General features: G+C 36.5%; 1 protein-coding gene across 1 annotated transcript in view; it reads left to right on the top strand.

The window, feature by feature from the left end:
- DST (dystonin) overlaps positions 1-18384 on the top strand; it is a 230190-nt gene that overhangs the window by 176920 nt on the left and 34886 nt on the right. The window contains exons 60-72 of the mRNA XM_039244298.1: positions 682-885; positions 2068-2299; positions 3149-3375; positions 5276-5398; positions 5532-5633; positions 7940-8041; positions 9953-10126; positions 10470-10625; positions 13998-14195; positions 14549-14677; positions 16589-16756; positions 17596-17751; positions 17953-18159. Coding sequence (XP_039100229.1) covers positions 682-885; positions 2068-2299; positions 3149-3375; positions 5276-5398; positions 5532-5633; positions 7940-8041; positions 9953-10126; positions 10470-10625; positions 13998-14195; positions 14549-14677; positions 16589-16756; positions 17596-17751; positions 17953-18159 — 2178 coding nt within the window. The remainder of the gene's footprint in view (positions 1-681; positions 886-2067; positions 2300-3148; positions 3376-5275; positions 5399-5531; positions 5634-7939; positions 8042-9952; positions 10127-10469; positions 10626-13997; positions 14196-14548; positions 14678-16588; positions 16757-17595; positions 17752-17952; positions 18160-18384) is intronic.

The following is an 18384-nucleotide window of genomic DNA, read 5'->3' as shown; positions in this document are numbered from 1 at the left end:
ATTGATTACCCTGTAGCCTTTAACATTTTTAAATACGGATGAATTTATTCATATGTATATATTATACATATCACATATGTACATAGAATGGATTTATTCTTAGGTATATGTAATGTAATATATATGTACACATTTTATATTGGTTTAAATATATATAACTACAGTGCCTTGTGGGCTTATATTCTCTTAACTTTTTCTCTTGGCCTTATGTCTACCTTCTGTTGAACTTCTTTCCTTTTCATTCCTTCTCTTTCTTCCTTCTTCCCCTTTGAAGAATTTTCACATATATCATGAGTATACAGAAAGGGACACGAAGAGTTATGGCTTAATCTCCATAGGTTGGGGACATAGTGAGTTCCTAATTCTTTATGTAATATGACCCTTGTCAAAATGTACTGCTCTTGATAGGAAATGCATAATGAACTGGGATTCATTATTTCACTCAACGAGCAGTTTTGTACGTACCCTTAAAGAGACTTTGACGTGGCCAGACTGTTGTTTATTCTTTGTGTCAAGTGCATCTCTTGCTGGCAGGGAGCAGTATGAGCCGTCCTGTGGTAAATGCCTTGCGATGGGAAGGGTGTTGGGAGTTTCTTGCCAGCTGGATGCCTGGGGCATGTAGACAGCTGTAATATGGAAGTGTGACCCTGAGATACTGAGAAGCTGTTTGGTTTGTTATAGCAACTGCGAGAGTTGATAGCCGAACACAAGCCTCATATAGATAAGATGAACAAAACTGGGCCACAGTTACTGGAATTGAGCCCAGGGGAAGGCTTTTCTATCCAAGAGAAGTACGTGGCAGCTGACACCCTTTACAGTCAAATTAAAGAAGATGTCAAAAAGCGAGCCGTGGCATTGGATGAAGCCATTTCTCAATCCACTCAGGTAATCGTTTATACCAGAAATACGATTGAGTTCTTCTAAACAGCAGAGCATGGAAAAACATTTTCTTGGATCTCCTGATTAAATTTCAGCCAGAATTATTTCACTATCTTAAATCCAAGTATTGATGTTTTTATCTCTCAGAAAAGTGGCATTTGCGTGATCTAGTCCTTATATTCCTCTGCCTACTTGCAGATGCAATACAAAATAATTTTTTTTTTTACAAAATAATTTTCAATGCCTTAAAAAACATACAGTTGACATCACTGTCCAACTATTTAAGTGTCCATCTAAAGTAGAAAGGAATATGTGCCACTGGGATAGATAAAAGAAAGTGCTATTATCCTTGTTAATGAGACACTCCCAAGAAGGCAATAAGACTATGAAGACTGAATAAGAAGGAAAAAATATAGAGTTGGATATTCATGTTTTTCTTTTTTTTTTTGGAAATAAAGAATTTGAATTTGAAATTACAGATTTTCCATCTGCAGAGTTGGGCCTTCATTATTAGATATACTGACAGTGGGATCAGCCATTTTCTGTAATTCTGAGTGATGATTCCTTTAATACCGAGGGTAGTGTAAAATCCATGACAGAACAAAGTTTTATAACTTTGCTTTATTGTCTGCAGTACCTTTGCAGACAAAACTTTTAAAGTTTTTTCATGAATCTGATTATGTGTTTGACCGTGAATAGAATTCAAACTTCTGTTCTGTCAGGGAAACTTTTGTCTTGTCTCATTTTGTAACATTTTTCAATTCAGGAAATGTATAACTTAAGAAATTCATGTATTCTAACAAAAAATGTTCATGAATCCTACATTTAATAATATAACTTTTTTGGGATTTCAAAATAATGAGTAAAGATGAATAAAACAGTTTTGATAGAAAAACACACAGCTTATTGGGCTTAACTTTTAAAATTAATTGAAATTATGATAAAATGAGGCAACAAGTAAGATGCTGATGTGAGCTAGTCCAATTATATATTAACGTATACTGGTTTTTTTTTTTTTATGTATACTGTTTCTTAATGAATACACTCATTTGGGTAGATATGTTAACAAAGGAGTTAAGATTTAATTATTGATTGTGACATTAACTAGATGGGTTTTTTTTCATTTAAATATCATATTTGATATCACAGGTCTTTTCCCCATAAATGACCCCTTTGATTCACTTCTAGTTCCACGACAAGATAGACCAGATCCTTGAGAGCCTGGAACGCATCGTGGAGCGTTTGAGGCAGCCACCTTCGATCTCAGCTGAGGTAGAAAAGATTAAGGAGCAGATCAGTGAGAATAAGAATGTGTCAGTAGACATGGAGAAGCTACAGCCGTTGTATGAAACTCTTAAAAAGCGGGGAGAGGAAATGATTGCGAGATCTGAGGGCACTGACAAAGACATATCTGCCAAAGGTAATAATTTCAGAATAAGGAAACAATTGAACTTTACCTTTAAAATAATTCTGAATGTTCCTGCTGCTTCCGAACAGTCCAGTTGCATAACAAAAATGCCAGATTTTAGAAAAGGTACTATTATCGGGGTTGAAGGGCTATGTACAGAAAATCCCTTGTTAATGTTTTCCTTTGTAATGTGTTACAAAGTGTGCCATTATACAAAGGCCATGTGTTCTTTGGGACTTTTAAACCAGTTTAAAGCATGATGCTAGGGAACAGACCTAGGGTTTTTTTTTCTCATTACTAATTACAATGGGTACCGCAGAATGAGTATCCTGTAGCTGCAGAAATGGCAACCACAACCTTAGCCAGCCATCTTAAAGATAAGACCTGCTGGTCAAAAGGAAGAGCACATACATAGATTAGTGGAAATTTATAAGGGTACTCTAGAAACAAGCCCAAAATACATATTCTACATTGTTATATCCCTGGGACTGAACAGGCATTGTTATTCTTGATTTGGAGAGCTTAAATGGTTATTTCATTCTCTTTGGAATTGAGGTCAGCCTTGGCGAACTTCAGACTTGGTAAACTTAGGTCTAGTCTGAGCTCACTTGCCTTTGAGCATCCACTTTTGTCAGAAAGAGCCTTGGTTCAGGAGGAGTAGGGTACCCTGAGATTTTGCATTTGTCTAGAATACACTATATTGGGCCTAGTGATACTCACTAGACTGTGGTCAACCAGAATTGGGTCCACTTTTAGATACTTAGCAAATTGAATCACTGTTTCTGTGTAAACTGAAACATTCTGCTTTATTGCTTAAATGAGGCTAACATATTGCCTTTTTGATACTCTTTTGTGCCATAGCTGTTCAGGATAAGCTTGACCAAATGGTTTTCATTTGGGAGAACATACACACACTGGTGGAAGAAAGGGAAGCCAAACTACTGGATGTAATGGAATTAGCAGAAAAGTTCTGGTGTGATCACATGTCATTGGTCGTAACCACTAAAGATACACAAGATTTCATCCGGGATCTGGAAGATCCTGGAATTGATCCCTCAGTAGTAAAACAGCAGCAAGAAGCAGCAGAGGTAAGCAGAAAATCTTTAAAGTTAAAAAAAAAATAAGTTGTAGAGTAATGAAACCTAGATTTCTTTGGTAAATATTCAGACTTACTCTATTAAAGTTTATATTTGGTTCCGAAAGTGGAATGCATAGTGATATAGTAGGAAAGAGATTATACCTTTCTAAATTTCACTGAGAGAGTATGTATTTTTAAAGTTTCTCTTCATCCCTACTGCTCCTGCCTTATTTCAGGACCTTCGTTTTTGGCTTCAGAAGTAAGCTGTAGTGGTATCCCTACCTGCAGAGTCTCTTTCTTTGCCAGCCTCATCCTCTCTCTAGACCTGCTCTTACTGTATCGCCACTCAGAACCACTCAGAGGCATCCACTGCCTATGGAATAAAATCTAGGCTCCCGATAGCATACTGGTGTTTTATATCCCAGCAGAGTTCACACCTGTGTTCCCAAAGCCATTTTGTTGAGTGCTGCTCCTTCGTTAGAAAGTGGCTTCCCCTGACACTGCTGTGTGCTCTTTCTTAGAGTCTCTGTGTCTTTGCTCATTAGTTTCCTCACCCTCATATGTTCTTCCTACCACTCTTCTGACAAATGCCACTCAAACTTCAGGGGTCCTTTGGGTTGTACACCTTCATGAAAAATCTTTTCTTGCATACTTAGGAAAGTTTGTCTGTGTTCTTGTAATGCTGTCCTCATCCAAAGGACTCTACACACAGTATAACTTATCATTGATTATCTCTCTCTTATTCCTAATGGACTTTGAGCCCCTTTAGTGGAATGGCCCTATATTTATTTGTATCCCCAATGCCTAGTTTGGGCTTGGTTTATGCCTATTAAATGTTTTTGAGTGAATAAATATATTTAACCAAGAAGATGAAAGCAAAAGCAGTACACTGCATTGTTCTCCTATTTTTTTTTTTGTAGTTTATATGTCCTAGGGAAATGACAGAATGAACTAGATTATCTTAAATCTACTAACATTAATTTGTGAGAAGGTTTTGAACTCGTGCTTTTCTTATGCTTATTTTGTTTTATTTTTTTAAGATCTACTCTTAGCAATTTTAAAATACACAATACAGTATTATTACCTATAGTCACCATGCTATACATTGCTTCCCCATGACTTCTTTTTTTTTTTTTAACAAGTGGAAGTTTATACCTTTTGACCCTCTTCACCTATTTCTCTCACCCACACCCCCTACCTCTGGCAACCACCAATCTGTTTTCTGTATCTGCAAGCTTGGTTTGGTTGTGTGGGTGGGTAGGGATGGGGATATTTTCGATTTTTTTTTTTTTTTTTTTTGTAGATTACTAAACCTCTGTTTTAAATGTTTATTGCCGGAGCACCTGATTGGCTTATCAGTTGAGCGTCTGACTCCTGATTGTGGTTCTGGTCATGAACTCAGAGTTTGTGAGTTCGAGCCCTGCACTTGGCTCTGCACTGACAGTACAGAGCCTGTTGGGATTCTCCCTCTCTCCCTCTTTCTGCCCCTTCCCTGTTCATTCTCTCTTTTCTCAAAATAGATGAAAAATATTTTTAATTAAAGAAAAAAATAAATGTATATTACCCAAACTATTTTGTTTCAAAAGCAAAATATATTTCTACACCCTTCATTGTTACTGATATTTAAAGGAGCTCATTCTGGTATTTGTTACATAGAATTAATTCTTTAAATATTGTTTTTAGAATAAACATTGATGCTTGTTACAAAGGACAGTTTTTTTTTTCATTAAAATATGTCTTCTCTCTTATTGAAAAAATTGTCACAGAAACTTAGAAAAGAGAAAGAAGAAAATAAAAAATAGATTATAATCATACTTTCTAGAAATAACTATAATTCATGTCTTTATGTCCATCTTTGTAGTTCCGGTGTGTTTTTGCTTAAACTCTCAGGCTGTCATTTCTTATTCTAGGCCATAAAGGAAGAGATTGATGGACTACAGGAAGAGCTGGATATAGTTATCAACCTGGGTTCTGAACTCATTGCTGCATGTGGGGAACCTGATAAACCCATTGTCAAGAAGAGTATTGATGAGGTACAGCTAGCATGTTTCCTACTCTCATCAGAATGCTTTTCAAAAAGGATTTTTTTTGACTACAGCATATTTGATAGAAGTAGTTGCAAGCTTAGTAAGAGACACTAAAAGAGTCCTGATGTTTATATTGTAGTTAAATTCCGCCTGGGATTCTCTGAATAAGGCTTGGAAGGACCGGGTGGACAAACTTGAGGAGGCAATGCAAGCTGCTGTTCAGTACCAGGACGGACTGCAGGTAAGGGCGTCCTGGTGTGTCTGCTGGCAGGAGAATCGGGCTGGCTGACGTGTGCGGATTTACACGTTGGCACCACCCCAGGGCCTCAGATGTGTATGTAGCAGGCTCGCCTACTTCAGTGTATGTTTCACCTTTTAGAAGATATTTCTGACCCTGGAGATATGTGTAGATTTATGTACACATCTCAATACATTTTTATACACAGAGTGCAATTTACTTTGAAAAAATATTTTAATTTTTGGAAAATATTAATGGTTCCACACCAGTCAGTGAAATGGGAGCCGAATCAGAGTTCTGTTCTAAAGTTGAGTGGAGTAAGATGAAAGGAGTAAACACTATCTAAAAATATCCCTGAGTTTAACTAAAGTCAGAAGCAAAAGAGATTTGATTTGAAGCCAGTGTTCCCCCGTTGAACTAAAATAGATTTCTGTTTCATTAGGTTATAATCTGCTGTGTAAAATGTTTTTCTTCCTTTCCATCCACATAATTCCTTTTCACGGTTGTTTTTCACACCCCTTAAGGGTTCTCAGTCATTTTATTAACAGTTTTTGAAAGTTTCTTCTTCTTTTGTGAAAAATTGTCTTGTCGGTTGAGGCCAGCTCAGGGGTATTTCTCTCCTTACCTTCTTCAGCTTTATTCCATTTCCTAACAGGCTGGCCAGCACTGAATATGTCAACCCTCCTACCGTATGGAAAAAGCCCTTCTGAGTATTTCCATAACACCAAGTGAATATTATTTTTAAAGCTCAGATGAGAACATCTTTTCCTTTTTATTATGCTATTCCATTTCTATATTTGTAAAAATAAATATCACAAGCCAGGCTTCATGCCAGCTGAAAGTGTTTTCAACTTTGGAAATACATGAAAAAATTCACCACAAACAATATCTTATATACCTTTCCTCCTTCTCCTACTTTTTAACCAAAGAGTTAAATTATTGGTTAGGTTTCAGTGGCCAGGAACTGATCAGGCTCCAGCCCTCACTCAATTTGTGGGACCAGGTCATGATTTGTACATATCATTAATAAATGACTGAGTTGTGCTCTCTTCCATGGCTAGAGATGGCACTGCCACCATTTGCAGCCTTTTGACCTCAGGAGCCATTAGCCACAGAGGTCACTTACTAGACACTAGGACTTTCCTTTTTTTCAATGTTTAATTTTTTTTTTTTTTTTTTGAGCAAGAGAGAGAAAGAGAATGCAAGCAGGAGTAGGGCAGAGAAAGGGAGACAGAGAATCCCAAGCAGGCTCCATGCCATCAGTGCAGAGCCTAATGTGGGGCATAAGTCCACAAACTGTGAGATCATGACCTGAACAGAAATGAAGAGTGAGAAGCTTAATCAACTGAGCCACCCAGGCACCCCTAGGCACCATGGCTTTTACTCTCTCATTACCCCTGGTAGAAAAACAAGCCCCATTGTAGATTAGTAGCATCATCTGTGGGAATGAAGGGCCACTAGATTTATTAAATATCTGAGCCTGGCCAGAGCTAGATGTTGAAAGGTTCCGAAGCTCTAGACATTTTGGGGTTTGACTGTAAAGTAAAAACAAAAAAATATTTCCCAGGTTGCTTCTTAAGTTATTGAGTTTTTTAATGATAACTGAAAATAGCAGATAATTTCCAAGATTCTTCCTCCTACTATATGGTTTGGCAACTTCATTAAAGTCCAGAATAATTTTGTGTATTCTGTATCTGAAGGAAATGTGAGTTGTGCCTTTCTAAAATGTTTATATTACCTAAAAAGAACAGGAAAAATAGATTCTATAGTCTGTGTTGTTATTCAGAATCATGATCATAATATTAATCGTTGTATGTGGAGGATTTTCATGCTAATCTAAATAGTGTGTAAGGCTTTAGCTGGGCCACATATTTTACTCACGTGCTAAACAATAAACGTCTTGCTTTATTTGAAAAGCAGATGGATTTGAACTCTTTTTCTTTCAATATATTTATATAATCTTCCTCTTAGAATTCTCTGTGCTTTCTTATGTCTATTTCATGTGATTGAATTTATAAAACTTTTTCAAATGCACTCTTTTGAAAGTTCTTAATATTCTAAGATTCCATTCCGAAAAGAATTTCCTTTGCAAACTTGGATGAAGAATTGGAGGTTACATGTATTGCATATTTGGGATGACTTTTTCATTATATTGTTGCTTTTACTTATTTAGGTGAACCATCTTAATTTGTAAAATAGGCTCATTCCATAACATCTGTATCGATTTATGGTCATACTTTCCTGTAACACTTGGGATGTTATAGCAATTTCAGATGTACTAGTAACTCATGGGCTAATGTGTTTTTCAGGCAATATTTGACTGGGTAGATATTGCAGGTGGTAAATTAGCTTCAATGTCACCAATTGGAACAGATCTTGAAACTGTCAAGCAGCAGATTGAAGAGCTAAAGGTATGTGTGGGGTTCATCAATTTATCAGAGACTGTATTTTTATGTTCTTTATTCATGGGAATAAATAAATTTATTTTACATAACTGAAGTGTTAACATTTTGATTGTGAAACTGTTTTGATATAGCATAATTACATAATAAGCAGCATATAAGTGTTCATTAAATGATATAAAATACTAGTTTTCTTCTTATTAAATCAATACCTGTTCATTATAGAAAAGACAAAATAATAATAACCAAAAAAGATGGCTTTTTAAAAGCCACCCAAAAATGTTATGTACCCAGAGGCAACTTCTCTTAAGATCTGATTTATAATCTTTCAAAAATCCTTATGCTGCGAGCACACTGAAGAGGGGAAGGGGTCTGGGAGGGTGAGTGTATATTTTATACACATGTAGCTCATACAGTAAAGATTTTTATAACTTCATTATTCAGTGGTGTATCATTGTCCTCAGTACACATATAACATTTTTTTCTTCAGTGGGTCAGAGTAATCCATTTAGTCTCAACAGGCTAAAGAAACATCCATGGCATAATAGTACTTCACAAAATATTTGTTTTGTAAAAATGTTTGTTGTTTTCTACCTGCCTTCCTCTGTAATTTTTACTTTTGTGGTTCTTGATCTCCAGCTGTGTAAATGGCTGGACTGTTTCCTCTTTGAATTCCTCTGTGCTTTTGATCATTTATCCAAGTGGGATCAGCTGTTTCCTTCCTGATTTCAAGTCCCCATCCAAAGAGACATCACACCATTTTCAATGAACTCTATTAGATTTTTATATACAATTATGATCTGGCTTTAAAATTGTAGCATTTCCATCTCTAAGTGTGATATAGAATATTTCATTTAGAAATTATTACTGTTGCCATTATTAGACTGCATTTTTTTTTCTTTAACTTTATGTGGCCGTGGAGTAAACACATGATATACTTTACATACATTTATAGGTGTACATTTTGGGATATTTGCATATATCTCAGTAGTTTTCATGCAGCAGGCTGCTTATGAGTGCTCTCTCTGAAATTAGCTCATCTTGAGATTATGTTCCGGTGCGTCCACTTACTTAGCCAAGGGACCTCGAGACAGTTACCTAACTAGTCTCTCTTTTGTGTCCTTAGCTTGAATTGAGGATAAAATTATTTTCTTTGTAAGTTTGTTGAGAACAAAGCAAATGCTCATAATACCTTAGTTATTTTTTAATTATTATTCTCATGTTTGAAAAAAATTAAGGGACTATTTCGCTATTAATAACTTACGTATTTAATGATTTACAATTACAGATTAAAAATAAATATTTTGTGAAAGGACAGTTTCCTACTACAAGCAACCATTTGCTAACCTGTGTTGGTTGGCAAAGCCAACATCATTAAATACATGTTAGTGTTGAGAGAAAAAAATAACATTATTCTGAGTCAGCAGTGGGTTAGGCATAGAAATAACTAAATATCATTGAACACAGCACAGCTACAGAAAACATAAAATTTCAGTGGATGCACTGTTTTTGACCAGAAAATATTAATCTGAGTTTCTTAGAGATTTTTTGGGGGGGGGTTCTTATATGCCAACGTATCCAAGTTCATTTATTGAATATATGTAGACAATGGAATAAGGTTAACCTGGAAATTTCTTAGTTTTTTTCTATAGAGAACAAAAGTGAGATGTCAAAATTATAAATAGAAACATCTTTCCTGCATTTATAAAACACTGAATAAAGAAAATATATTTCCCTCATCTTTTTTTATTTATAATTCTTTTGTGTTAGATTTTATTCCTCTTCATTTCTCTGGCCATAAGAAATATGAATTAGAATGAATATTGAATTCATAGAATTTTTATTAGGTAGGTAGGACCTGTTTAAAGTTTTAATTTAGAACAAATTTTCCTTATATGTCTCTTTTTTTAAAAAAAATAGCAATTTAAGTCAGAGGCCTACCAACAACAGATAGAAATGGAGAGACTGAACCATCAAGCAGAGCTTTTGCTGAAGAAAGTAACAGAAGAGAGTGACAAGCACACTGTTCAAGACCCATTAATGGAGCTGAAATTGATATGGGATAGTCTCGATGAAAGAATTATCAACAGACAGGTAAACACCAAGACTTTTGTTAGGAAGTTAGAAAAGTTCAGTTCCGTGTATTAAGGTAAAATCATTATTAAAAAATAAAATTAGGTGATTAGGTACATAAACCTTTTGAAGCCCCTACGTATTTTATTAGAACTTTTCCTGCTTCTCAACATGCCCTGTTTAACCACAAAGAGTGTCAAATGTAAAATGTAGGATATGATCATTGGGCTTCATGGGATATGCTTACAGAATTGTACGGCGTGCAACAATTGGTTCTTTTTGCTCTTGTTAGTTTTATAAATGTATGTCATTCATAATGTTGGATTCCTATGGATTTTCTTACTGTCCACTGTTGTTGCTGTAGCACAAGCTGGAGGGTGCTCTGTTAGCCCTGGGCCAGTTCCAGCATGCCCTGGATGAGCTGCTGGCCTGGCTGACACACACCGAGGGCCTGCTGAGTGAACAGAAGCCCGTCGGAGGAGACCCTAAGGCCATTGAAATTGAACTCGCCAAGCATCACGTACGTAGCTGTGGTTGCGTGTCGTGTTTCTTCTTTGTGTGTTTCTAATGTCATCAGATTTTTGTTTGCATACGTTTCCTCTCTGTGTATTTTTCAAGTTGATGATGATAGCTCAGGTTCATTATTTGACATTTGTAGCCAAAGGCTAAACTCCTTAAAACACACCTTTTAAAAGATTATAAACAAATATTTTTTTTCCCCTCATTGTTCAGGGCAGTGATCCAGAGCAGCAAGAAACTTCTGGCTAAATTTTCAGGCTGCACAGCAAACCATTGCTCTACATCCCTGAGTGTCCCTGTCACTGGATTGGCAGAGCCTAGTTTTAAAAGTTGCTGGGGATCCCCTAAAAAAGTCCCAAGCTCAGAATACTGTTACGCTGCAGTTGTGTGTATGTTTTTTCTCTGGTCCCCCTAACTGCCATGTGTGTCACTTACTGCGTGTTTGGCACATTTAACGTCTTTCTGTCTGCCTGTGCATCTATCACTCTGTTTGTTCTTTACTCTCTGTGTCTCTCTTACTTCTCATTGGCTTTCTGTGCCTTAGTCGTTTTCTTTCTGAATTAGTTTTGAACAATATTTATTATGTTTAAAAGGGTTTTTATATGTCCTGAACATGATTGATAGCTTTAAATTAAAAACTAATTTAAAAATTTAATTGTATCTTTTTAAAAATTTTTTTCATTTATTTTATTTTATTATTGAGACAGAGAGAAACAGAGCATGAGTGGGGGAAGGGCAGAGAGAGAGGGAGACACAGAATCCAAAGACAGGCTCCAGGCTCTGAGCACAAAGCCCAATGTGGGGCTCTAACCCACAAACCGTGAGATCATGACCTGAGCTGAAGTTGGACGCTTAACCAACTGAGCCACCCAGGCACCCCCAAAAATTTAATTGTATCTTGAGGTACATACAAAACAATGTTGTTGTTGTTGTCTTTGTGACACTTGGTTGACAATTCTTTTTTTTTTTTTTTTTTTAGTTTTTATTTTAGTTTTTAGATTATTTTGGGGAGAGAGGGGGAGAGAGAGAATCCTGAGTAGGCTCCACACTGTCAGCTCAGAGGCCGATGTGGGGCTCCAGCCCACAACCATGAGATCATGACCTAAGCTGAAATCAAGAGTCAGATGCTCAACTGACTGAGCCACCAAGGCGCCTGTTGTCATTTTTGTGACACTTGGTTGGCAGTTCTTAATAGAAAATACCCAATCTCTGTACAGTCTGGAGGGCTTAGAGAGGTGAAAAGCATGGAGCTTAACACAGTGGGCCCAAACTGATAATAGGAGGCATCTTCGAGGCTTAGATGATACCCACCTAGGTCATCAGAGCAGACCATGTGGCGGTTGAGAGCAGGATTCTAGCTTATTATGATAAAGTTCATTTGCCTAGAAAAATAAATCCTGAAACCCAGTTGTTAGAATCTTTGTGCAAATGACCAAAGCCATGACTTGGCCAGGAGAAGTGAAATAAATAATTTTTTTTCAGATGAAAAGAAAATTCCCCATCTTTTAAGTCAATAGGCTTAATTAGTAAAAGGTTACCCTTGGTCGAGTTTATCCTGACAGTCAACAGTCTTTCGTAGAACTTGAGCATTCACATTAATAGGGCATTGCACCTAAGGTTATATCCTAAATTCTGATCTTAAATAAGTTTTCCTTGATTACCAAATAGAAAATGTTTAATAATTTTACATAGTTATTGTCACTTTAAAATGAAAGATAGGTACTTTACTCTCATGATAAAGAGATATTTTTAGTATTCTGGCTGCTGTAGTTTTCCTTCTTTCACACTTTTCCCCACAGTAACCAGACCCTAATTTAAATTTCTCTCCCTCTTTTACCTGTTTCTGTCTGTATTTATAGTCATTGCCCAGCCATATCTGATTAGGCAGTTAGGGCCTATTTTGTATCATTAATATTTTTTTTTATTTAATGTCTATATTATACCTTTCTAAGAGTAGTAATGACTGGTCAGACAGACTCTGCATATAAAAAAAATATGTTTATTCTCAACTTAGCAGTTGTATGCAACATATACATCAGTGACAGGAATTTTTGTAGAGTCCAGTAGAGGTGGGACAGTGAGACACCACAATCCACTTATTTTGACAGGACATGAGATAAGGATCTTTTATTTCTGTTTATCTACCTTTGAGCAGTTAGAAACGGATCCTTCTCCCTGCTTCCATTTCTCAAAGGTCAGAAGTTAAAGGGCTTAAAATCACTAGCACATTTACTGGAGGAAGGGAGGGAATGTTTCCTCAGTTGATTTTATGGCCTTTAAAAAACACTTCCTTAACAGGTGCCTCAGAGAATGAGTGCATATAGTCAGAGAAATCGTTATCACAGATGATTAGTGCTCTTCACGAAAAATCCCCCTTGTTCTGGATTTCCCTCCAGATGTGGGATGCCTTCATCTCCTGTTGTCAGCCCTGAGTCAGTGAATGTAAGGAAAGATTATCATTGGCTCTTACTAAAATGAGAGGAATGTCTCTTCTGGTTTCCAAAAACATAACCACCGTCTTCTTGAAAGGAAACTATTCCTAAGCTCTATTTGTTCTTTAAAGTGTCATTCTTTTCAGTATAATTTCAGGGTTTGTTTGTTTTTTTTAGCTTTGTGGTTGCTTTTTGCACTTAACATTCTTGTTCCATGTTAGCACATTTAAGCATTATTGATCTATTCTCATATTTTCATGTATATAAGGAAGGTGTTATTTATTGGAGTCTGTATGTTCACTACACTTCAAATGTGTTTCTCCTAGTAAAGGAACAGCTACACTTTGGATTTCTGGGCTCGTGTATTCCTGCTGTCAGTGAAATATCTTTTCCTTTAGTGTCAGGGTGTCCCAAGATTCCTGCCTACTTAGCAGTTAATTGTAGCACCTTTCCAATGAGAGAAGCTAAAAGAATATTCTGTGGTAATTTTTTTCCCTCTTAGAATGTTAATTGTAAAGCATGGCACTATCTAAGAATGTAATAATTTTATATGTGAAAATGGATACACAAGTAAAATATTTTTAAGTTGTTTACTTAAGACATGAAAATTAAGTTCAGTCAAAATGAATTTGAATCAAATGAAAACTTTTAGAACCTTTTAACTGTAATCTCCTCAATGAGAGGTTATTCTGATGGGAAGAACTAGCAAAATGTTCTTTCATAATCATTCACGAGTTATTGGTAGACTAAAGGTATATCCAGGAAAGCTGCAAAGTTAAGGGAAAAGGAGTCCACCATTTGAACACTTTCTTAGTATTAAAACTATGTAGACATGGTTTTGTTTCCGAATGTTCTTATCTTCAAGAAATAAAACAGTTGCATTAAAAGCGCTGTTAACATGTTATGAGCTAGCAAACATAGTGTTCTCTTAATATTTTCAGGTGCTTCAAAATGATGTATTAGCCCATCAGTCCACAGTAGAAGCTGTTAATAAAGCAGGAAATGATCTAATTGAATCAAGTGCAGGAGAAGAAGCAAGCAACCTTCAGAACAAGCTAGAGGTTCTAAATCAACGATGGCAAAATGTTTTGGAAAAAACAGAACAAAGGAAGCAGCAGCTGGATGGTGCCTTGCGCCAGGTGAATAAGAGAATAGATTGTCAGACTTTTGGTAGCCTTCAAAACCAAAATAGCATGGAACTCTTTCATTGGTTTGCAGACCCCTGTTTAATTTGTGTACCCTAAGGAGAGGAGTAAAAATAAGTGGGATAAAGGATAAAGCAGATGAGGAGGCAGCCCTCTGGCTCTTAGTGTAATAGCCTTATCTGCCAGAGCTCTCACGACAAAGAAAGGCAAGGCAAATCCACTTGCACCTGCCTGTTGTTAAGAACGCAGAGAGGGGCTTAAGCAGGCTGGGGTCGTTCAAACCTTGTTTTCTGCTTAAAAGGGACAATGTGTTGATGGCCCAGACTTAAAACTCTGTATCACTCCAGGCCAAAGGGTTCCATGGTGAGATTGAGGATCTGCAGCAGTGGCTGACGGACACGGAGCGTCATCTGTTAGCCTCCAAACCTTTGGGGGGGTTACCAGAAACAGCCAGGGAGCAGCTTAATGCCCACCTGGTAAGTATATTACTTCCTACAGCTCTAGCCTCAGATTAAGAAAGAACATGACCATTTTGTCTGGGTGCCGGTGACCAATAAATTGTGGGAGAAGGTTTAAAGGATATACAGTTTTACAGCAGAAATCTTTATGTGTAAGTGCTAGAAACACCATTTATTGATTAAATTCTTCAAGTCAGAACTTATTTATTTCAAAGATTAGTATGTCAGTATATGAAGAGTTTATAGCAGTCTAAGAGTTTTTTAGAAGCGAATTTTCCCCATAAAATGATGAACTTGTATGGATAGTGATAACACAGAGTGTAAATTATAAACTGTTGTACCTTCAGTGAAAAGAAAAATCCTGAAAGCCATCAGAATTGACTTGAAAATTATTGCTATAAGCATGATACTCCCTCCTAGTTTCATGGAAGTCTGGAAAATATGTTCTTATTCTGTTCAAGAGCTACTTTTTGTTTGTTTTATTTTTTTAAGTTGTATTATTTATTTTGAGAGAGAGAATGTGTGTGTGTGATTAGGTGAGGGGTAGAGAGAGAGGGAGACAGAATCTCAATCAAGCTGGCTCTGCACTGTAAGGGCTCAAACTTAACAACCATGAGATCATGACCTGAGCCGAAACCAAGAGTCAGCCTAACCGACTGAATCACATAGGTGCCCCTGTTTGTTTTAATGGTGATAGGGCTATATCTTTAACTTCACACCAATCGATACCAGCTGTGAACAAGGGGAGGCTTCCGTTTAGTTGTCTAGTTGGGAGCATTATGCCTGGGGGCTGTTTCCACCCAGATTCTGTGGCACTGTCCACTCTTCAAAGAGGAAAAAATAATGAAACTTGAGACTCTGGCTGTCTTTCACAGAAATGGGCACTGACAAATTGAATTTAAACTTTGATTTATTGGCGTTTCTTATTCATTTACATTATAATTCAGGTTTAGAAGTTCTAAGATAAAACAGTCTATTTCGTATTTTGAAAATGAATCCTCTTTTATACTTGCGAATTTGCATCAGAAAGATTTTTTAATATTCAAATACTGACAACTAGTATCTTGAGAAATAAGAATGGAAGTGCTTGGAGATTGGGCAAAAGAAATGGGCCATTGTACATCCAAGCCTGTATTTTTTATCAGATGTCAGTGTTGTGAGAGTTTATTGAAACCACACTTGGTTGCAAATAATTTTGAATTTGGTGATTTGGATAGGAAGTAACCTCATATAGGTGTTGTGAAGAACTGGTCTTAAGTTTTTACATGAAAGTAACTCTTGTTTTGATATTAAATTCTGAATTTGTTTTCATAATTTTTTTTTTGTATTCTCTGTAGAAGAAACACATTACATTCCAATTGAAAGCTTTAAAGATGTTATAAATGAACGTAATATTCATAGTACCACAAGTTTGTCTTTTGTGATTCCAGAGTCCGAGCAATCAACTTAAAATGTCTTACTATATTGAGCTTTTACTTTCTATTCATTGTTTGCCTTCTGAGCACAGAAATAAATTATAGCAGAAATTATTACAGCCGTTGTCTGAGGTGAGACTTACAAAGCCCCTTTTACAGAGAAGGAAACCAAGGCCTGGAGAAGTTAAATCACTTGCACAGGGTCACAGAGGTGATTGGTTACTGCACAGTGAAACCTTTCTTGGTAACATTTAAAATGTCGCTTACCAACTTTAGCATGCTGCAATGGACTGATAATGATAGCGGCATTTCTCAGATTTCTGGCAGACAGATATGTCTATAGGCTTAGGTGGTGTTTCAGTATAGTGAAATATTTAAATGTGTCAGGGTTATTCTGTATGTTAGATAGAGGTGAATATATGATAAGGGGCTTGGGGTTGATGACCTGGGAAAGGAACTCTTAGATTGTATTCTCTTAAAAATGATTTAACTTGGGGTGAATATCTCAATGTAGGAAGTCTGTGCTGCCTTTGATGTTAAAGAAGAAACATACAAAAGTCTGATGCAGAAAGGCCAGCAGATGCTTGCAAGATGCCCCAAATCTGCAGAGACAATTGACCAAGACATAAATAACTTGAAAGAAAAATGGGAATCGGTGGAAACCAAACTCAATGAAAGGAAAGTATGTATTTTAATTATTGTAATAGAATGAATGTTTTATTTCATGGGATTTACTTTATCGCTGAGTAGAATTATCAGTGGAACTTTTAACGACCCCATGTTTAAATTTTCTTTGTATACGTTTGGCAGTTTCATGGGGTCAATTGAAAATAGGATTCTCTTTCATACAGGAGAATGGAGTTAAAGCAGTCTATTCAAACACAGATCATAGATCAAGGGTTGTTAGCTATATTTTTAAATTTGTGACCCACTCGAATTCTGGATTGTTAAATAATTCTAATCACACTTATTTATGTATGTAGTGGGGAGGGAAAGAGGGAGGTCAAGAGAGTGAGATGATTGTGTATATAATAAGCACTTTTGTAACAAAAGTCCATGAAAAGGGATTAAAAATATCACTGTTTAATGCTATGAGTGATGATAGGCTAGGGATACTAGATTGTATGCTCTTACTGACAGAGCATAATGTATATATATTTCACAGCATTTTGAGCCCCCCAGGTTAATCATGTGAATGTCAAGTTTTCTTTTTATATAAAGATATAAAAGATGTCTGTTTAGTAATTGCATTCTGTGGTTCATTGCCTTCAGGTTACAATTTTAGTGTTTATCAGATTATTTTTAGCTGCAGTGAGATCTTCTCACTATACTAAAAGGGATTTGGTTTGCCATTATTTTAGTGAAGTCCCATTACACTCATAAACTGTTTAGGTAATACAGAAATACAGAGTATATATAAATAAAGGGTGGATGGGAAGGAAATCTGGCAGAGTGGTTAAACTGGCGGGGCGGGGGGGGACACTTAAATATCATCAAGTACTAAATAATCTGCCTTTGCAGACTAAACTGGAAGAGGCTCTCAATTTGGCAATGGAGTTCCACAATTCCCTCCAAGACTTCATCAACTGGCTAACCCAGGCCGAACAGACCCTGAATGTAGCTTCTCGGCCAAGTCTTATCTTGGACACAGTCTTGTTTCAAATCGACGAACACAAGGTATGATGTAACTCAGATGGATAGTGTTCTTATTTCAGACCTTCTTAGACCGCAGACTGTTTTCCTGTCAGAAGTATGAATTTGCTACTTTAGAAACTTTATTTTGTCCTTTAAAGTGGTTTCAGCTTATGACACCAGAAGCACTTTTAAGACAGAACAGTTTCACACGTGTTTCTAATTCCACCCTTCTCTTTGGGAAAGGTCTTCGCCAATGAAGTAAATTCTCACCGTGAGCAGATAATAGAGCTGGACAAAACTGGGACCCACCTGAAGTATTTCAGTCAGAAACAAGATGTTGTCCTAATTAAGAATCTCCTGATCAGTGTACAAAGTCGGTGGGAAAAAGTGGTTCAGCGGTTAGTAGAAAGAGGAAGATCTTTGGATGATGCAAGGAAAAGAGCCAAGCAGGTAAACCTTCCTAAAACTCTGAACTAACCAATAAATCAGTTCTAGGTGTTGAAATATTTATGATGCTATTAAAATACTTTTATCGTAGGCTGTATTAATTGTAATAATCATGGCACAAGGCCAAGGTGTTTATTTCCGAAAAGGGCCTAAGTTTTGATGATGACATCATGTTTTGCCCTAGCAGCACCTTCCGGTCCTGGGGACTAATCTTGAAATGACTGATTA

Source organism: Hyaena hyaena, unplaced genomic scaffold (genome assembly GCF_003009895.1).
Source record: "Hyaena hyaena isolate Hyena2069 unplaced genomic scaffold, ASM300989v1 scaffold_242, whole genome shotgun sequence".
NCBI lineage: Eukaryota > Metazoa > Chordata > Mammalia > Carnivora > Hyaenidae > Hyaena > Hyaena hyaena.
The sequence above is the reverse complement of the archived record's forward strand: the minus strand, read 5'-3'. Positions and strand labels throughout refer to the sequence as shown.